Genomic DNA, 18,291 nt, shown 5'->3' on the forward strand with positions numbered 1-18,291 from the left:
ACTACTGTCTACTTTCTAAATTATTAATTATCAAGCAAAACGTCTTTCAAAATTGTACACTGAGGTTTATTTGTTTTTTGGGAAGTGAAGGGCTCTGTTTAAAAATAATTCTTGTTATTGTTATTTTAGACTATTTATTCCTATTTAAAATAAAGCCCAAAAGGGAATTTGAGGTGATCTGAAAATTTTCCTAAGAGGGACAAAACTGGGAGGTCAGTCGGGCAGTTGGAAAAGAACTCAAAATCTCCCCAGATGTATAGATCCAACTCTAAGAACCACAAGCCTTGATGAGAACTTGGCTCTTTTAGGCATAGAGTAAAAAGCTGAATGCCGCATTTTTGTCTGTACATAATTAAAAGGTTGAAAGAAATTAGAACCTGCCTACAGCTCCGTTCATTACAAATCGCCTGCGCTGATAGCGTATCTGCAGCTGAGCTAAGCATCAAGCAAGCAGGAGTGTGGTGTGCACCTCGGAGCCCGCACTGCTCTGGGAAGCGCGCTCAAGCGTAGAATATAAGTTCGGGGATCTGCCCCCCCTGCACCCCAGTGCCGTTGGTGCTGTCCGACGAGCACTGGAACTGGACAGTGACTTTGCCACACTGAACTTCTGTCATGCCTTCCTGTCCAAAGTAGCTGAGCTCATTGCCGTCCAGGATCACGCTGGCCGTGTAGAAGGTGTCCGGCTCAATCTGCACCGGGTACTCAAACCACACGGGGAAGGTGTTGCTGGAGCCGTCTGAGAAGTACTTGCTCAAGTTCTGCCCCAGGACGACACCCTGCCGCTTGAGTTCGATCTTGGCGCTGTACTCGGCCGAGCCGCAGCTGGAGCCGTACAGCCCGAAGCCCGCAATGAACACCCTCTTGTCGACGGCGAACTGGATGCTGTCGCAGCGGCCCCGGTAGCGCCACTGGTTGCTCCGGTAGGCGCACGACTGGAAACGGTGGCAGCGCTGCGGGACGAGGCCCTTGCGGGCTTTGCTCACGAACTGCAGCTCGGGCTTCTTGGCCGCGGTGTACCAGAGGAAGATGTCGTTCGTCTCGTTCAGAGTTAAGACTCCAGACTGTGCAGCACCGTTTGCAAAATCGTCCAGGGCCATGGTCGGGATGCGGATCAAGTAAAGAGCCTTCCCGAGGACCTTGCGCTTGTTTTCGATGCTCAAAGCCAGATCTTGTCGCTGGCATTCCACTTCAGCCCAGTTGAGAGCTGCCTCGAAAACCACAATTTCTTTGGCATTCAGAGTTTCCCTGCAGAGGATACTTTCTAGTGTCTGGAAGTCAATATCACAGAACCCCTCAGACTTGAGAGCGAGCTCGGCCTGGGCGTCGATCACCTCCCAGCACCGCTGGGTCAGGTCCGGCTCCTCAAACAGGCAGCTCTGGGACAGGAGGACACAGGCGTTCTTGGCGCTCAGGCTGGTCTCCAGGAAATTGACGCAGGCCCGGGCGAGGTGAGGGACGATGTACTTTTTGGCAGCATAAAGAGTGGCCAAGACTGTGTCAGCAGCCAAGTCAATTTCATCACAATAGATGTATCTGCAAGGAAGAGCGCTGCATGTAAACGGAATTTTCACAAAAATGAGCGTGTCCAGTGAGAAAAGATATAACTACTTTCAAGTTAGTTCCAAGAAAATCATCTTATGTGACAGTTATTACAAACATGATTAGACACTAAAACAACATCTGAAATACATTCATAAGTTATTAATATTTTAACTTAGTAGAAAGTTCGTGTAATTAAAGACATTAACTTCATGTAATCATTCTAGCCTCTATTTTAAAGCTACAAAAAATAGAAGATACTAGAACTGTTTAAGAAAGGACTGAAATAAAAAATAGTGAATATGAGGAAAAAATATAGCAAAGTTCTATTATATATACTATACTATATTTAGTTAAAAATAACCCCCATATGTTTTAGGAGAAATATATGTATGTAGACTTACTTAAAATTTTTTATGCAAATTCAGATGGAAACAAGTATCTTTAATATCAATACTGTAATGTTAGCAATGATTGCATCTTGACACTTTTATATAAGAATGACTTGGATTTTCCTTAAACACAAAACAAAACCTGATCTTAAGATATTTTTCAAGTAGTTCCAAGTTCAGAAGATTTTTAAATATGGGCTCCAATGCTATCTTCCAGTTAATTTTACATAGAATCCAACGCAGGCTTTGTATCTGGTTTTGGTTTTTTTTTTTAACTCTAAATTCTTTCTTCTCCCCCACACATTCCTTCCACCTTCAGAATTAAAGAATACATTATTTCCAGATACACTTAATTAAAAAACAAAGTAAGAAAGTCTAAGTATGCACTATTTGTGTGCTTCTGTGAAGTGTCCCCATTTCAGGAGATAAGACACTTATTGTTTTGGGGGACAATGGCAGTCTCCCAAGATGGTATGTAAAGATAGAAATCATCTGCTTCTTTTAGATGCCGTGGCTGACTAAGAGATAGTAAGAACTGCACATGAGTAAAAAATACATACTAATAATATAATTAAAAAATGCTTCTAGCTAAGGTGTTTAGCTACTTGCTGTGACATTTTCCTTAGTGAGACACATGTAACAGAAAATAAGCAATAGCTTCTGTAAGAAAGTACAAAAATATAAGGATGGCAATGAGAAAAATGACCACAATCATGAATGGAACCTGAATTTTTTCTCCCAGGAAGCCCTTACTCTTTTCTGATAGACTAAGCCAGCCACTGGCAAGATGGCAAGACTGCTCGACTAAATACCTGCAGCACCAGGACCGTGGGGAGGATTCTGCAGCACGGTCAGCACTTTGTAGCTCTTACCCTAGAACTGGCAAGTGAGCAGTCTTCCCTTTTTCTTGACAGCCCCCTTTCCAGTAGTACTGGCTACTCACCCACAATGAAGGGGTGAGGAAAACCTGGCCTCCGCTATCCCAGGCAACTACGCTGTGCTGATCAAGCACAGCATGACAGTAAATGGCACCTGCTACATTTCTGATTCTTACCACTTTACGTGGACTGCTCATATAATTTTAAAAAGCTGTATCAAGATATATTCTAGGCAACACATTTATAAGAAAAGATGCCTGTCAAATGATGAATCAAATGGCTTAGGTGAAACGGAATTTTGTGACTTGTACTTGGGTTTCCTAATTACGTACATCTATCTGCGGCAACACAACAGTCTACTTGACTACAGTGATGACAAAATGCCGAACTAGTGTCAGCATTCTCCTCTGCAACAGAAATAATGTCAAATATACAAAGCTAACTTCACTGGGGAAAAAAACGACACACAAAAATCACTACAGGTAAAATTGAGTTCTGTATGTGTATCTCTAAAACATTACCAAGGTCACAAAGTGTCTGTTCGTTAAAAGTAGTGGATTAGTTTATGTTTTGGTACCTCACGTGCTCACTTGCCTTTAATTTCCCTATCTCCCACTATGAAAGTTCTAGAGAGCAGCAAATGGATTTCAAAACTATACTGCACATAAAGAATTAAACACTTTAAAGTTCCGGAAGTAACTATAATACTTATTTTTCAGTAGGCAGAAGACAATATATATCAACATTTTAAATGTTTGTGGGATGACTGTCCAACTTGTTGACCCAATGAATAATTTTTTTCAACAAACATTGTAATTTATTCCAGTGACTCAAAATCCCCATAGCAGCAGGTAACCTTGAACTCTGATACACTTTGGTGTGCTAGAATAAGAATCAAGAAAAATCACCTAAATATTACCTAGAATAATCACTGGACCCTAACCACACAGTGGACTATCACACTGTCCAGCACCAATGCAGGTCACAGAAGTAGATCCTATTTATCTGGTTAATAACATTTACTGGATTCTGAAAAAGACCCATGAGAGAGAAAACTATTTTTTAAATAAATTTATATCTTATAACTTTACATTTCCGTACGACCAATTAAAGTTTTTCTGAACAAATCCATATAAATCTATAGAAAATTACTCATCTTTCAAAAATTTCTCCTCTACTACAAAATGTAAATGTCTCTTATCCTTGAGAAATAGTATCTGACTTCATGTGACAGCATGTGTATGTATGTGTGCATCAAGATCAGACAGTTTCAACAGATAATAAGTTTTATGTTTGTTGCTAGGAGACAATAACTCCTAGAAAACTTAAAAACCTCCTAACTGGTAGTATTTAAATAATGTATATAATTTCTGGAATTGTGAAGCAAAAAATATAATTTATGTCCTTTTAAAGACTTCTTCACACACAATACTTTCAGAGAGAACATGCTCTATTAGATAACACACCAGAAAGTTATTTTTCTTTAATTATAAGCCATTAAAAATGAAATCACTATACGTGCCACTTGCCCCCAAATTCCATGCCAAGGTGTGATTGTAAACGCCTGCTTCATTCCACATGCTCCCCATGGAAAGATGCACAGGAGTTTTCATCAGAAACACTTACAAGGTAAGCAACACCCACTTTCTTCATCAGTCTCTCTTTTCTATTACCTGGAAGTTATACTTAACTGTGAAGCCATAAGAGCACAAAAACAGCATAAACAAACTCTTTCCAAACATATGCAAGATGCTTACTTCAGCATAGCGAGAAAAGCAGCAGGGTCGACATCTGGTATACGGATTTCATCTTTGTCCTCGGCAAGTTCTCCGTAAAACATTGCATGGAAAACAGAGCTCCCAACAGCTAAAACATACTGTGGAGAAACGGAAATCTTATTTCATGCACTAAATTGAAAACATTTTCAGCAAATCAATCCAGAAAAACAACTCTAAGCAATCAGCTTTAGTGGACACAGAGCACCTAACACCTGCTCTACTGACAAAGCCAAGGTACAGTGGATCTGGCCATGAAAGCAAAAGACAGAAGTTCACACAAACCAGTCTCTATGCTGCTAATTATCAAGGCTTTAACAGACTGATGCTCAAGTTCCCTCATTATAAAATAAATAAAATAAAAGCTTATCTAACAGATTTCTAGGAGAAGGGTAAACGTATGACTTTCCTAACCTATCACAACAACTTCCCATGACTGTAGAGTTAAGAGGGCATGTTTTTGTGTGAGACATAAAGCAGGGTAGAAGGAAACAAAGAAAAAAATTAAGCGTGGCCAAGGCCCTCTGGAGACGCTGCGCTTTCTCTGTGATCGGGTGAAACACGCACTGCCTGCCATTGGCAAGCTGCCCACCCCCAGTTCCAGGCTCACGGAGAGGGTCCCTCTTTGTAAATCTCAGTACTAAACGAGTAATGCATCTGTTGCTTACTTTGTGTCCTGGCAACCGCTGAGTCCCACCTGGTGGCCCAACCACAAAATGTACATCTGCCATCAAATCATTATTGAACATCACTGCATTTCTGTAAACAGAGGCAATTCATTAATTCACAGCGTTTTAACACCCCCTCCCCAACATACAAACCCACAAAAGATTCACAAGCTAAACAACGGTTTAATAACTTCAGGGTAAAGCTACAAATAAAGGTTCCAACTATACAACTGCATTTGTAATCACTGCAAACACATGGAAGTAACTGAAGTTTTAAAAAAAAGTTATCCAAACTTTTCTTTAGACTTAAGGACAAATAAAAGGTTTCTATCTTCTATAACCCACAGACACAACCCTGTCACCTAAATGTTACAGCTTACAAAAACATTTTTATCTAAGAGGAAAACAGCTGTACTATTCTGGAAAAGATACAAGGCAGTTTTCCATTACCAATAAAGCTTCTGGGAAAAGAGGAAACACAGATTTATGTTAAAATACATTACACGTTGTGCAAAAGCAGAAACTTCCAACACAGGAAAACTTTTAAAGTAAATATGCTGGCCCGGCACTTACCTCTCTCTAATGGTGGGATAAAGACCCTGCCAATTCGGGGCCGGAATAAGGTTGTTGTTACTGAGATTCTGCTGGTGGTACTGCTGGACAGTGGTGCTGCTGGAGTTGGCTGGTTTTTTTCGGGGGAATATATCAGCAGCCATCTTCTTCTTCTTTTTAGTCTTCAAGGTAATTATTTCATAACAAACTGGAGGCAACTTGCTGCTGCTGCTACTGCTGCTGCTGCTACTGCTGGGATTTGTTTTCTTCGAGCTTTTCTTGGACCTGTTCTTTACCGTCTCTGGAAGCATCAAGAAGAAGGTGAGACATTTCATGTTCTTTTCCTTGTCATCTACCATGAGTACAGTAGGTCTCTCTTTAGAGCCAGATATTCCAAATCGGTGTGAGCATCAAGGAAAAGAGGCTAGCACGAGCTAAGATGAGAACAGAAACCAGCAAGCTGATATTTTGCTTCTTTTCTCAGCCGAGCAAGGTGACCTTTTTACTATGTTGAATTAGAAACTGGTTTTAAGTTTTATCCAGTACTGGGTCTGTTAAATACATCCCCATCATGATTCCTGTTTCTCTTATTTGCTCATAAAAATAACCCAGTTTCCTAGATCACCTGAAAATGCTACACTGCGCGAAGGTGACAGGCAGAGAGCCGTAGCGCTTGTTTTCTGAATTAGGTTAGCAAGATGTGCTGGAGCCGCGTGAGTCTGTTCGGCCGGCTGAAGTTGTGTGGTGAATGGATCGGAGGAGAGTAGGTATTACAGCCCTGCAGATGGAGTCAGACAGCCAGTGCTCGGAGCCAATAGCTGAAGTCACCAGTCATGATTGGACCAAGCAAAACAGTGACACCTATTGTAGTGTGCATAGTTCTGATATTAAAGGAACAGCAGTTGCATTCTCTTGGCTACTATATTATTGTACATTTAAATAAGATAAACAACCTATGAGATATATTTGAAAACAGGAAGAGAAGAGTTTATGTCCACAGATTTTTCTTCAGTAGATGTGCATTTTTATTCCCCCAGTTAAACAAGCAGGGACTGATATCTACTCTGTTTCTAGTAAAATCTTTATCCCGGCAGCATTCTAGTACTTCAAACAAAATCTTCCATTCTACCAGCTAAAAGGGATTATTAATAGCAAAACCATATTAAACACATTTATTACAGCTTAATGGGAAGGAATGAAATTTTTCTTTTTCCTTTTTTAGTCTCTTTGAATGCAAGTTATAGTCTAGTACAAATAAGAGATGAGGTCATGTGTTCATTTTACCCCCCCAGTGTTTTCTAGCTCCTATAACGATCTTTGACAGGAGTCCCAGATCACAAAATACTGTTAATTAGACTAAAATGATACCAGTAGGTTTAGCTGCACTGAAACATAAGACATATCCTGGATGTAAAAATAAGATTCAAGTGAGACAAATCTGGTAATCAGTGTTTAAAGGTTGTAATTCACTAAAAATATGTGAAATGGGGCCCTGTTCAGGACTTCCAAAAAATCCAACCTAAATGTTATGGTTACATTTAGCCTCGTCACAGTTTTAAAGAATGTAATTCACAAATTCTAACACGAAACCAATAATAAGGCTACCCAAAATGATACATGTTCCAATGCTGCACAGTTAAGATGCAAACAGGTTCTCTCGGCTTTGAATCAGAACGGTACTAACTACTACATGGTTTTTATAGATGTGAATCCTCCAACGTTTCCAGCTTTGCTGAGTAAGGAAAAGCCAAAACACCTGCTGCAGGTTCCACACATGCGCATGCATTTCTAGGGGGGCCTAATGAGGAGAATGAAGCACTATCGCTCCTACTGGTTTGAAAGGCGGCAGCCATGTGCTGCCCCCACCTGATGCACCTGCATGACCACAGCCCTGCTCGCTGCACCACATCCATCTGGATAATGAGTTCCTGAGAGCGAGGGCCCAACAAATGGGAGCTTTGGTTGCTGTTATAACCGGCAATCTACTAAAGATAACACAGCTAAAAACAGACTTTAAATCCCTGGGACCCGGAATCACTAAACTGAACCAAGGAATATCCTCTTTACTGTCATCATTATTATTCTTAAACCTGTTTACAAAGCCACTGCAGGACAGACTGTGTGCAAAGAGAACCATGGTCTTTAGCACAGGTTGTTCACCTCCATTTCGTACAAACCCTGAAGTGCCACTTATTTACTACAAGTACCGTATTCTCAGTCATAGGGCTAACACACACACACACACACACACACACACACACACACACTTCCAACTGCCTGCAAACACACTTCACCACACTGTGTGTGTGTGTGTGTGTGAGAGAGAGAGAGAGAGAGAGAGAGAAACAGAGAGAGAGAGAAAGAAACACATGGAGAAAGGCACAAAGAGGAAACAAGTGAGTTCCTATTAGAGCTAACTTTTCAGAATATGATTAAAACCAAAGGATTTCTCTCCTGCTCAAGTGCTACTGAACTTCCTGACCATCACCATCCTAGGAAAGTCCCCAGGACAGGGAGCTCCTTTTGACTGGGATTAATTCCCCGTGCACTTCTAACAAACCTAGTAGCTGGCTCCTTCAGGTCAGAAGTAATCAATTAGAATGGAAGGGAAATGAAGGGTTTTGAGACAGACTTACCAGCAGCTGGAAAGACAAAACAGACAAAAAGCATAAAAGACAGACACAGAACTTAGAAGTTTTGTGGTTTTTATTCATTTTGCATATAGTTCAACACCCTTCACCAGAAGCCTCCAAAAAACACTACTCTTATACCGCTAGAATAAAGGAAAAAGTGCACATAATAGTTTAAGAAAGAAAATTATATAATATTTTAGAAAATGTTCTTTATAAAATTAAGTTTCAGTTATTTAGAAAATTAAGTTTTGTGTAGAAGCTTGGAAATATGAATTAAACTGGAATCACCTAGAACAGTGCTGCAAAGAGGGGCCTTGTCCTTATTCACGGATGTGGGGACCGATGAGCACGGCTGTTTTAAAGACATGTTTGTTTTTTTTTATTTTTGCGGTACGCGGGCCTCTCACTGTTGTGGCCTCTTCCGTTGCGGAGCACAGGCTCCGGACGCGCAGGCTCAGCGGCCATGGCTCACGGGCCCAGCCTCTCCGCGGCATGTGGGATCCTCCTGGACCGGGGCATGAACCCGCGTCCCCTGCATCGGCAGGCGGACTCTCAACCACTGCACCACCAGAGAAGCCCTAAAGACATGTTTTTAACTACAAAAAATAATCCGGTTTTTTAAAAAACAAGAAAGATATTTTAATTTTTGTAGCCAATATGGAAAGGCATGAAAATGTGAATAAAATCAAGACAATGAAAAGCTTACTGAGAGCCACCTTTTCTTACCACGATAATAAGGCAGTTAATATAAGGTCCCTGCTACTGCATGTGTGGTCGAAGGAGCAGCAGCAGCACCTCCTGGGAGCCTGTTAGAACCCATGACCTCAGCCAGACTCTGCATCAGAATCTCTCCAAGTAATCTATATGACATTCAAGTTTGAGAAAAACCTCATACACATGACTAAGGGAATGTTACAAGGTCTTCCCAATGTTCCCGTATCAACATTCTGGAACCACGTTTCACATTCAAGTGAATGGACAAATAATTCAAAATAATTTAATTTTGAACCTTCATGTCTTGTTCTGAAATTCTGATCAGCCCCTAAGTGTCAAATTCTATGATTCAGATGTGTAGACAGCCAACTGAGAGGTCCCCAAATATTTTTCAATTTTCAGGAAAAGAAGCTCAAGCCCATATTATTTTAAAGGGCAGAGACAGAGACAATTAGTGGGAAAAATAAAGGATTAAAAAATGCCAAGTGTGAAACAGATGAACCACCTAATATTTAAAAATAATCTACTTCAAATTCTATTTCAAAAAATTAGCACTGTGGTACAGCACAATTAGCACTCAAATAGTCTAGTTCAGTCCTGGCTCAGCCACTAAAAATTAAAGAGCTGTGTGTGTGTTGGGAGGGGGAGGGAGGGAGAGTGTCAGAACACATCATTTAGCCTTTAAAGCGCCTACACAATGAAGAGGTTCATCCAGAATTGATGAGTGTTTCTCAAACTTTGCCCTCAATCCACAGTAAGAAATCCATTTTGTATTCAGACCCGGTACTAACACACATAAACACATATATCTACATACAGATGGAAGCAAGGTCACAAAACAAAACTTATGCTTAGCATGTTATGAAACACTCTGATATTTTGTTTTATTCTTTTCTTTTTAATGTTGGTTTTGATACAGTCCATTGATTTCATGACCACAGTTTAAGTAACACTGGTCTAGATTATTTCCAAGGACTTTTAAGGCTTAATATCCCAGGGTTCTTTCCTATCAGGAATTTGGACTAGGGGCCACCAGACAAGGAAGAAGGCAAGGCTGCATCAACTTAATGGAGCCCATGAAACAAACCCCTCAAATCACATGCAAAATTGGGAGTTTGCATTTATTTTTCTGGAAAGAGAAGCCGTATCTGTCTTTCAGAGTAATTCATGATGCAGAACATAATAAAATGTTATGGAAATCGCAGATTAATTTGAATAGTCAAAATATTCATCGTATCATTTTATTTTCTGCTTTCATTTCTATACTCTATCTCATTAAACACAAATTATGTCTTCTTCCCCCCCTTGAAATTAAATATAAATATTTAAAATACCATCTATTGAATCTGTAACCCATAAACATCACCCACTGGGTTGAAGAATAAAGAATACCAGCCTGGTATCTACTGTCAAATTTCATGTCTAGAATTTCTTTCTGACTAGCATACCACTTGTTCCTACACGTCCTGAATTTTAAAGCTGTTATGAGACATGGTTAATTTGCCCTAATAAAGTAAATAAATAGGTGAAGTCAAGAAGCCCATCAATCTTTTATGAAAGTATTCTCAAAATACAAACATGCTGATCATGAAGTGTATTAGGTATCGGGCATGCAATGGTGAGCAAGATTAGGAACCAAGCTTAAAAGGTTAGCTAATAGCAGTGGATTTCAGATAATTTTATAACTGCCGGAAAGTTCAATCACCTTTATCTCTTCCCATTCAATTCCCGATAATAATAAAATTATGAACAGAATTAAGCTCACTTAGATCATCCTCTTCACCACTGGAAGGTTTGCCAGACATCCGGTCTTTATTTGGTATTATAGAATCTTGTTTATTCAGTTTGGGGACTTGAGTAAGGTTTGGAACTAAAAGGGACTACAGAAATCATTTAATGCAACTCTGTCCCACAGATAAGGTAACTAGGGGTCCAGAAGATTATGGGATTTGTGAAAAGTCCACAGTTAGGTTGTGGGGCAATGTCCAGACCAGAGCGCAGATTTCCTGACTGCTTGCTTAATTGTGTCTGTTCCACTCGCTCTAATTTTCACCCACAGTAATTACCCCACAATCTTATGTAATGCTTTATCTTCATATTTCTAATCTACTTTAAAAGAAAAACACATGTCCGAATTTACAGATATGAAAACCATGAACATATACATACTCTGTACCCTGCAGGAAGCAACTGCTAGAAGAATGGGAGAAGGACACTTTCTGGGAAGAAATGGAGAGGAACTGTAACAGGAAGGAAAACAGGAGCGCAGCAGCCATGAGGAATCCGCTCAAAAACAGAAGAAGCTCTCCAGTAAAATGAAAATTAGAAAACCAGCCATGCATGGTTAACACCAACAAATGCGATGTCAACAACTAACAACACTGGCATCTCTCGTTTAACTTGCTCTAACTAACCTTGCACTCCTTGTCTGGACTTGTATTTGGTTTACTACAAGACACCTAAACAGCTACAGGGTGAACACCTCCAGAACCTAACAGAGGAGAGTAATATAACCTGATCAATTATGATGGAACAGTGTTTTGGTTTTGCTTATCTTTCTCTTCAGTACTGAGCAAAAGTTATGTTTGTGATTTGGGAGGTATAAAACATAAGTGACAAAATGGTGGCAATCCCTAAAGATAGCAACAGTTGCTGGAAAACAGACTATATGCATGCTAAATTTGGAAATAAATACAGTCAAGCATTGGCAGCACCGTATAGTGGGGAAAAAAGAGCCAATAACTAGTGAACTTAGCGTTAGTTACTTAGAATCTGTAAACCTCATTCTACTCATCTGCCAAATGGGGTGATTCTACCTAGCTCATCCCTTTCAGCTTTCTCCTGAAGGCAAGATTACATGTTTGTGAAAGCACTTTGATAAAAGTTGAAAACACTCTGCAAAGGTACATTTCCACTATTAGTAATAATTGTATCCAAAGCAGGAAATATTTGTGATACAATTTTCCAAAACACAAAACCCCAAAGATTCATCTGGCTCCCTGCCCTCCTAATCTTCCTGGCTTACAGCTACTGACATTTCATCCATCTGCAGGCTTGCTCCAGCGCCACCAAGCAGGCTCCAGTTTGCTGGGGCTCTTGTCCAGATTTTGCAGGTGAGGTTCAATGATCAAGATCTGTGTCGTGCACTGTGATCAGGTCCCACACAATGCCCAACTGTGCACCTGGAACCCACACTCCAGGCTGGGTGTCCACTGGACTTCGAGACCACCTGTTGGTGGATACCCAGCTGTACCCACCTCCTGAGGGAGCCCAAAGCGGCAAGTAGTCCAGAGCCACCCAGCAATGTCTACATTAGCAACTCAATTTGGTCTCTCAACAATGATCCAATTTGAATTCTAGCACCAAGGGTGATGATAACTAAGAAGAACACTTGGGCAAGGCATGCCTCTGTGTGGCTGGAGGGATGAGGCTCATGGGCTGTTTCACTAAGTCATTTCCTATTCACCACAGAAAGTTCCAGTTAACCTTAAAATGGTACATTACATTTGGAAAAAATGCCCAAAGGTAGAATTCTTTGAAGGCAGGAACAACGATTCTTTTAAAATTTCATGTAGCAGTTAACATGGTATTTGATGATTATAGCTATGTCTATGGGTACCTTGTTTGGACTATTAAACAACTCAGCTAAATGCCATATCATTCTCTATCATATGTTAAATGAGGTGATCTTGAGAGGAACATATAAAATATATCATATGAGATACTCTAATGATAAGTATTTAAAAAAATACTATAAATTCTTTTGTAAAGTTTAAGATCCTTTAGTAAACAAGATAATCAATTGCTAATTTTTATATACTCTGAGTCATCTCATGTTAAGTTTCCTTGTGTGTGAAAGTTGTTGACTACACAGTATCTCTTATCGTTTCCAATTCTAGATTTCTAGAATTAAAGAATCTGTATAATGTTTGGCAAAAATAATGATTTATTTAATATAATTTTCTTTATATTTTAATATTATGATTATAACCAAAACCCAACTAAAACTCTATGTATGTATATACAGACATGTGCCACATTTTATTGGTTATAAGATTCCTTTTTCTCCCCCACTGCAACATTTGAACATCTCTGAAATTGGGCTGAATCTTATAATTGATGGCATTTTATGAGTATAAATTCAGGCTCCTCCCCTTTCTTGTTGGTATATAAAATAAAGGCATACCTTACAACTGATGGTACCTTACAATCAGTGAAATAAGGTAAAATATATATAATTCAACAGAAAAAAAGGGCTCTCTTCTTTAGGTTGGTTAATTATTCCCCTAACCAGGCAAGATGCCGGCTCAGAATTCTGGCTGAACTACATTAGAATAATTGAGCTTTCATCAACTAGTCATTCGATAAAGTATATAATCACAATTCTCAATTGAGACTGCTACCATGACAACCGATGATATGGTAAAAAGTCTACATGGAAATTCCAAAATGAGAATTTCCATTGCCAGGACTGGTAAGAGTTTCAGCATTAATACAACGCATTTCTACTAAACTCTCAAGGCACACAACTATACATGTACTTAAATCTCCTTAATAGAAGCCTATTAACTCTCTGGGTAATATTTGCTAAAGATATTTTATCAATCAATCAATCAAAGATTTATTAACCTACAATAATGTGATATATAGGTTAAACCTGGAGCTAAATGACTCCTTTGAAATTATTAATAATTTTCAAACAAACAGAATCAATATTAAAATATTAGTTTTAAGAGGGAGAAATACTATTATCATATTACAATGATCCCATTTTATGTATGACTTTCTCCTAGGTACTTGAAAACAATTTATCCAAAGAAAAGTAAAACCAGGCCTCAGAAGGTCTCTTCTGAGAAGGCCCAAGGGGGGGCTGTTCTGACCCAACAGGGGACATTAAACATATTGGAAATTCTGGAAAGAACGACTTTGCCTGACCACAGCTACGGCTTTTTCCAGGTCGGCTGCTGGCTTTAGTTGACAAAGGAGGAAAATATATTTTAGTCAAATAAAAAATATTTTTAATAGGTATTTTTTACTTTGCCTAGTATATTTTTTTCTGATATTAGGAAGATAATAACCAAAATCATCTCTACACTCAGATCATTAAAATCCAAAGGCCCTCTTCACTTATGTACTTAACCAAAGAATGTCTGGCTTTATTTGATAAAGTCACACTTTTCCAATGAGCACATGGAACAGGAAGAAAAAATCCTGACAACCTTCAAACCATGCTATATCAGTCCTGTTTATTAACAGGGTAGATGTAACAAACCAATTTCCCCAACATCTACAACTTAGTGAAAAAGCTCTGCAAGATAAAACAAGATTCCCAAACACAAGTCACTTCACTGCATTTGCCCTCAGTCACTCAGGGGCACTTAGAAATGAGCACTGCTCTCCTCTCCCTCAACATAGTACAGCCCCCACAAAACACCTGAAGGAATGATATACATAATCTTACATTAAAAATTTTTATCACTGTAAAATCAGTAGGATAGTTTTGTTAAAGGCAAGGCGAGAAAAAAACAAAAACCAAAAACCTTTCATTTCCTATTTTAGCAAAGTCACATAGAAAAGACAAGTTACCAATTTTGTGTTTTGACTATCACCATACACGTATCCACAAGAGCCTCAGTTAATTACTATTTAATGAAACGCCTTCCTTCATTTTTACAATGTATGTGACTAGAATGAAATATAGTTATTTTAAGCAAACAATACAAGATCTAAAAATAAGAGATCTGCTATACTGAGAGAAATTGTGCTACAGGAAAACACAAACACATCTGAAATTACCAGGCATCTTCAAACTCAATTTTTAATAATCCTTTCTAGAGTAGAGACCACCAAATGAAAATGAAAAAAACACATACATTTCTAAACTGAGTCACAAAAACACGTTCTAACAAAAAATCCAAGTAGAATTAGAAGCCTGTGATGGAGGGTTATTACAGAAACCAGCTTCTGGCAAAAACTCAAAGTAAAATCTGTTCTAAGTCCAAATAAAAAAATATGTTTTACGCTACTTTTAATTAGCTTTAAAGTCTACAATTCCCCATGACTGCTGTGAAGGACACAATATGAAGGCACACTGTACTGTAAATGTTGGCATAACCTTAACTATATCAACACCAAGTAACATTCAGAGACGACCACCATTTGCTGCAGGAAATAATTACTTGGCACCAATAAAGTACCCCTTGTTGCTTCTATCTCTCATGCTGTTCTAATCAGAATAAAAGTTGAGGGGTTTCTATACATAGTTTCATTGCATGTGTCAGAACTAAGCAAATGAGGTACTTTAAACAAAAATTCAATTCTAATAATATATTTAGCAAGTTTTTTGTTGTTGTTGTTGTTTTTTAATTAAGAGCTACTATAGAAGTAGGTCAGTACAACTGCCCGGAGGTATAGTATAAAATTTAGTTGCTCATAAAATAATGCTCAAGTAAGTTTCATTTAGAAAGTCAAGACTATTTGTGAAAATATGTTCTCAAATTTGGGTTTCCCCAATCTCTGCATCACACAACAACAGGTAGACAGTATTTACATGTGTACCTAAGTAAAATGACCAGATTAAAAGCATTCGAGTCAAAAATATATCTTCGAAAAGTGGCCACTCAACTATTAGTGCTCCGAATTTTTTAAGTAACACTCAGAGAAGCAATGGTTTTACCACAGTCAAGAACTGCACAGACTCATACAAGATCCACGGTATGCATGATGACTGGAACCAAACCAACGATGAGTTGACAGTCTCTGAAAAGGGTGATCAAAATTTACAGGAGTCAGGTCTCTGCATAAGCATTTTACTAGCCAGCTATAGGGATGCCATGATCCACTGAGAATTCAGTACAGGAGACCTAGTTGATGTCAGTATTTGTTTAATGTAATACTCTCTCATAAAATTTAAAATATGGCATAAAAAGGAAATGAAAAGGGGTATTTATTAAGTGGCACGTGGCCAAGTTTTTTAAATTAATTAATTAGTTAATGAATTCATTTATTTTTGGCTGCGTCAGGTCTTCATTGCTGTACGCAGGCTTTCTCTAGTTGTGGCGAGCAGGGGCTACTCTTCGTTGCAGTGCATGGGCTTCTCATTGTGGTGGCTTCTCTTGTTGCGGAGCACGGGCTCTAGGAGTGCGGGTTTCGGTAGTTGTGGCTCGCGCTCTAGAGTGCAGGCTCAGTAGTTGTGGCGCATGGGCTTAGTTGCTCGGAGGTTGCTCCGAGGCATTTGGGATCTTCCCAGGCCAGGGCTCGAACTCGTGTCTCCTGCATTGGCAGGCAGATTCTTAACCACTGTGCCACCAGGCAAGTCCCAGCATGTGGCCAAGTCTTAACCAACTACTCTGTGCTGCTCTTCCTAAAGAGGTTACCATGTGAAAGGAGGATGGTCTCACCTGCTGCTTCAGCATGCTAGGAGTGCAGAACAAGCATCTCTCCAGAAAAAAAAAGAAGAAATTCTGTCTCACCTTTCTCAGCGAGAGGAAGCCACACAGTTTTTAGTGCATTCTGGATCTCCATGACCTGACTCCAGGCCCTGTGACTTGTACTCCTCATTCACTCACTTTGCAAACAAAACTATTCCTGAACTGAAACGAGCCCACTGCTTCCCGCCATCCTCCCTGCCCTCTCCTCCTTACAGCCCACCTGTCGGAAGCCTACCCATCCTTCACAATGCAGTCCACAGACACCTCAACAAGGAAGGTTTCCCAGCCTCTCCACGCCGCACTTCCTCACATTTCATCCTGCCTTACGTGGTCTGACTAGGTGAGTTCTCCAAGGGCCTCATCTCCATGCCTCCCAACAAGAGATAAAAGCACCACACTCACACCTGGCTTACAATCATTCTGTAACAGGAACGATCAAGTCCAGCACTTATAAATCCATCTAGAACCTTAGACTGCATTGTGGAGTGCAACTGGTCCTGGGCTAACATGGTCTGAAACTGAGGGCTGTCAAGTTTCCAGCTGTCCGAGATGCAGGTTTACACGAGGTACGGTGGCAAAGAACTGAGACATCTGTGAACTGTGTCCTGAGGCTTCCCGAACATGTCTAAGCACAAATGTGGTTTTATAACATTGCATCCATCTAGCATCTAGTCCAACTGAAAATACTGAAGCACAATTTAAAGCAAGCCCCATATGTGCTCAGAGCAAGGTTTCGCTTCATTAGAGTCTAAAATTTAATGTAAGACAGATATTCACATAGTCAGAGAGAAGTATGGGCTAATGAGGATCAAGACTCAGTTACCCAGGACAAAGCTGTCTTTATCAACTGGTCTCAATTCATGGCCTGGCGTATTTATTTATAGCACCAGTAGCGAATTTTAGTGATTTAATGAACTAGAAAGGATAATAAATTCTCAGCAATTCACTTGAAAGGAGGAAAGCAGTCATATGAATAATCTTAAAAAATGGATAATTAAGAAGACTTTTATATGTGGCTTTGAAACGTGTTTCGCCTGTACTTAACGCTGAATGCAAGAATTTCTACTACATTAGACACACCCAATCTTCAAACAAAGTAATAAAACAGGCTTGTGTGTTCAGGACTGAGTATATGAATAGTCTACAAACTCACCCCTACCCTGCAAACAAACCACACTGCTAGAGACGGGCAATGTCACATTTCAGATTACTGCAGAGCACAAGCACAAGCAGAAAAACGCACTTCTTAGCAAGTGTCTGTCTCGGTGAAACACTTTACTAAGAAAAACTGCAGTGTTAAGTAATCACGTTTTATTTTTCTTCCCCCAAAATAAAAAAATCTCAACTTCGGTCTATATATCATCTTACGTTATTGGAGTAAGCATAAATGGAAATGGTCATATCAATAGTGGAGGAGCTGAATACCCTAGCCATGGCTGCAAAGTCTCTTGCTGGGTTGGTGTGTTTATGAAAGGAAACTTACCAGCAGCAATGATTTTTAAAATCATTAGTAGGGTTGATAATGTAAACAAATTGTTAAAAGGTAATGGCTTGAATTGTATGTTGGCAAAAAATATAGCTTGAATTTCTAAATAACGAGTTCAACTGGTTATAAAAGCACATTGTTTGGAAGGTAGGATGAAGTAAACACACTGTTTTGCACCTGTTGGTTAAAGTGTGTGTGTCTTACTGTGTTAAGTATTTTAAGCA

General features: G+C 39.4%; 1 protein-coding gene across 2 annotated transcripts in view; it reads right to left on the reverse strand.

Moving 5' to 3' along the window:
- Window positions 1-500: 500 nt before the first annotated feature.
- Window positions 501-18,291, reverse strand: part of BTBD3 (BTB domain containing 3) — a gene marked incomplete at both ends in the record, with an annotated part of 34,533 nt that continues 16,742 nt past the window's right edge. The window contains 4 exons of one of the 2 annotated variants that reach the window (XM_079719596.1): window positions 501-1,533; window positions 4,567-4,685; window positions 5,253-5,343; window positions 5,826-6,105. In XM_079719596.1, coding sequence (XP_079575722.1) covers window positions 501-1,533; window positions 4,567-4,685; window positions 5,253-5,343; window positions 5,826-5,968 — 1,386 coding nt within the window. Of the gene's footprint in view, window positions 1,534-4,566; window positions 4,686-5,252; window positions 5,344-5,825; window positions 6,164-18,291 lie in introns of those variants that run through there. The other variant, XM_079719595.1, reaches the window with a different exon arrangement.

Source organism: Hyperoodon ampullatus (assembly GCF_949752795.1).
Source record: "Hyperoodon ampullatus genome assembly, chromosome: 14".
NCBI lineage: Eukaryota > Metazoa > Chordata > Mammalia > Artiodactyla > Ziphiidae > Hyperoodon > Hyperoodon ampullatus.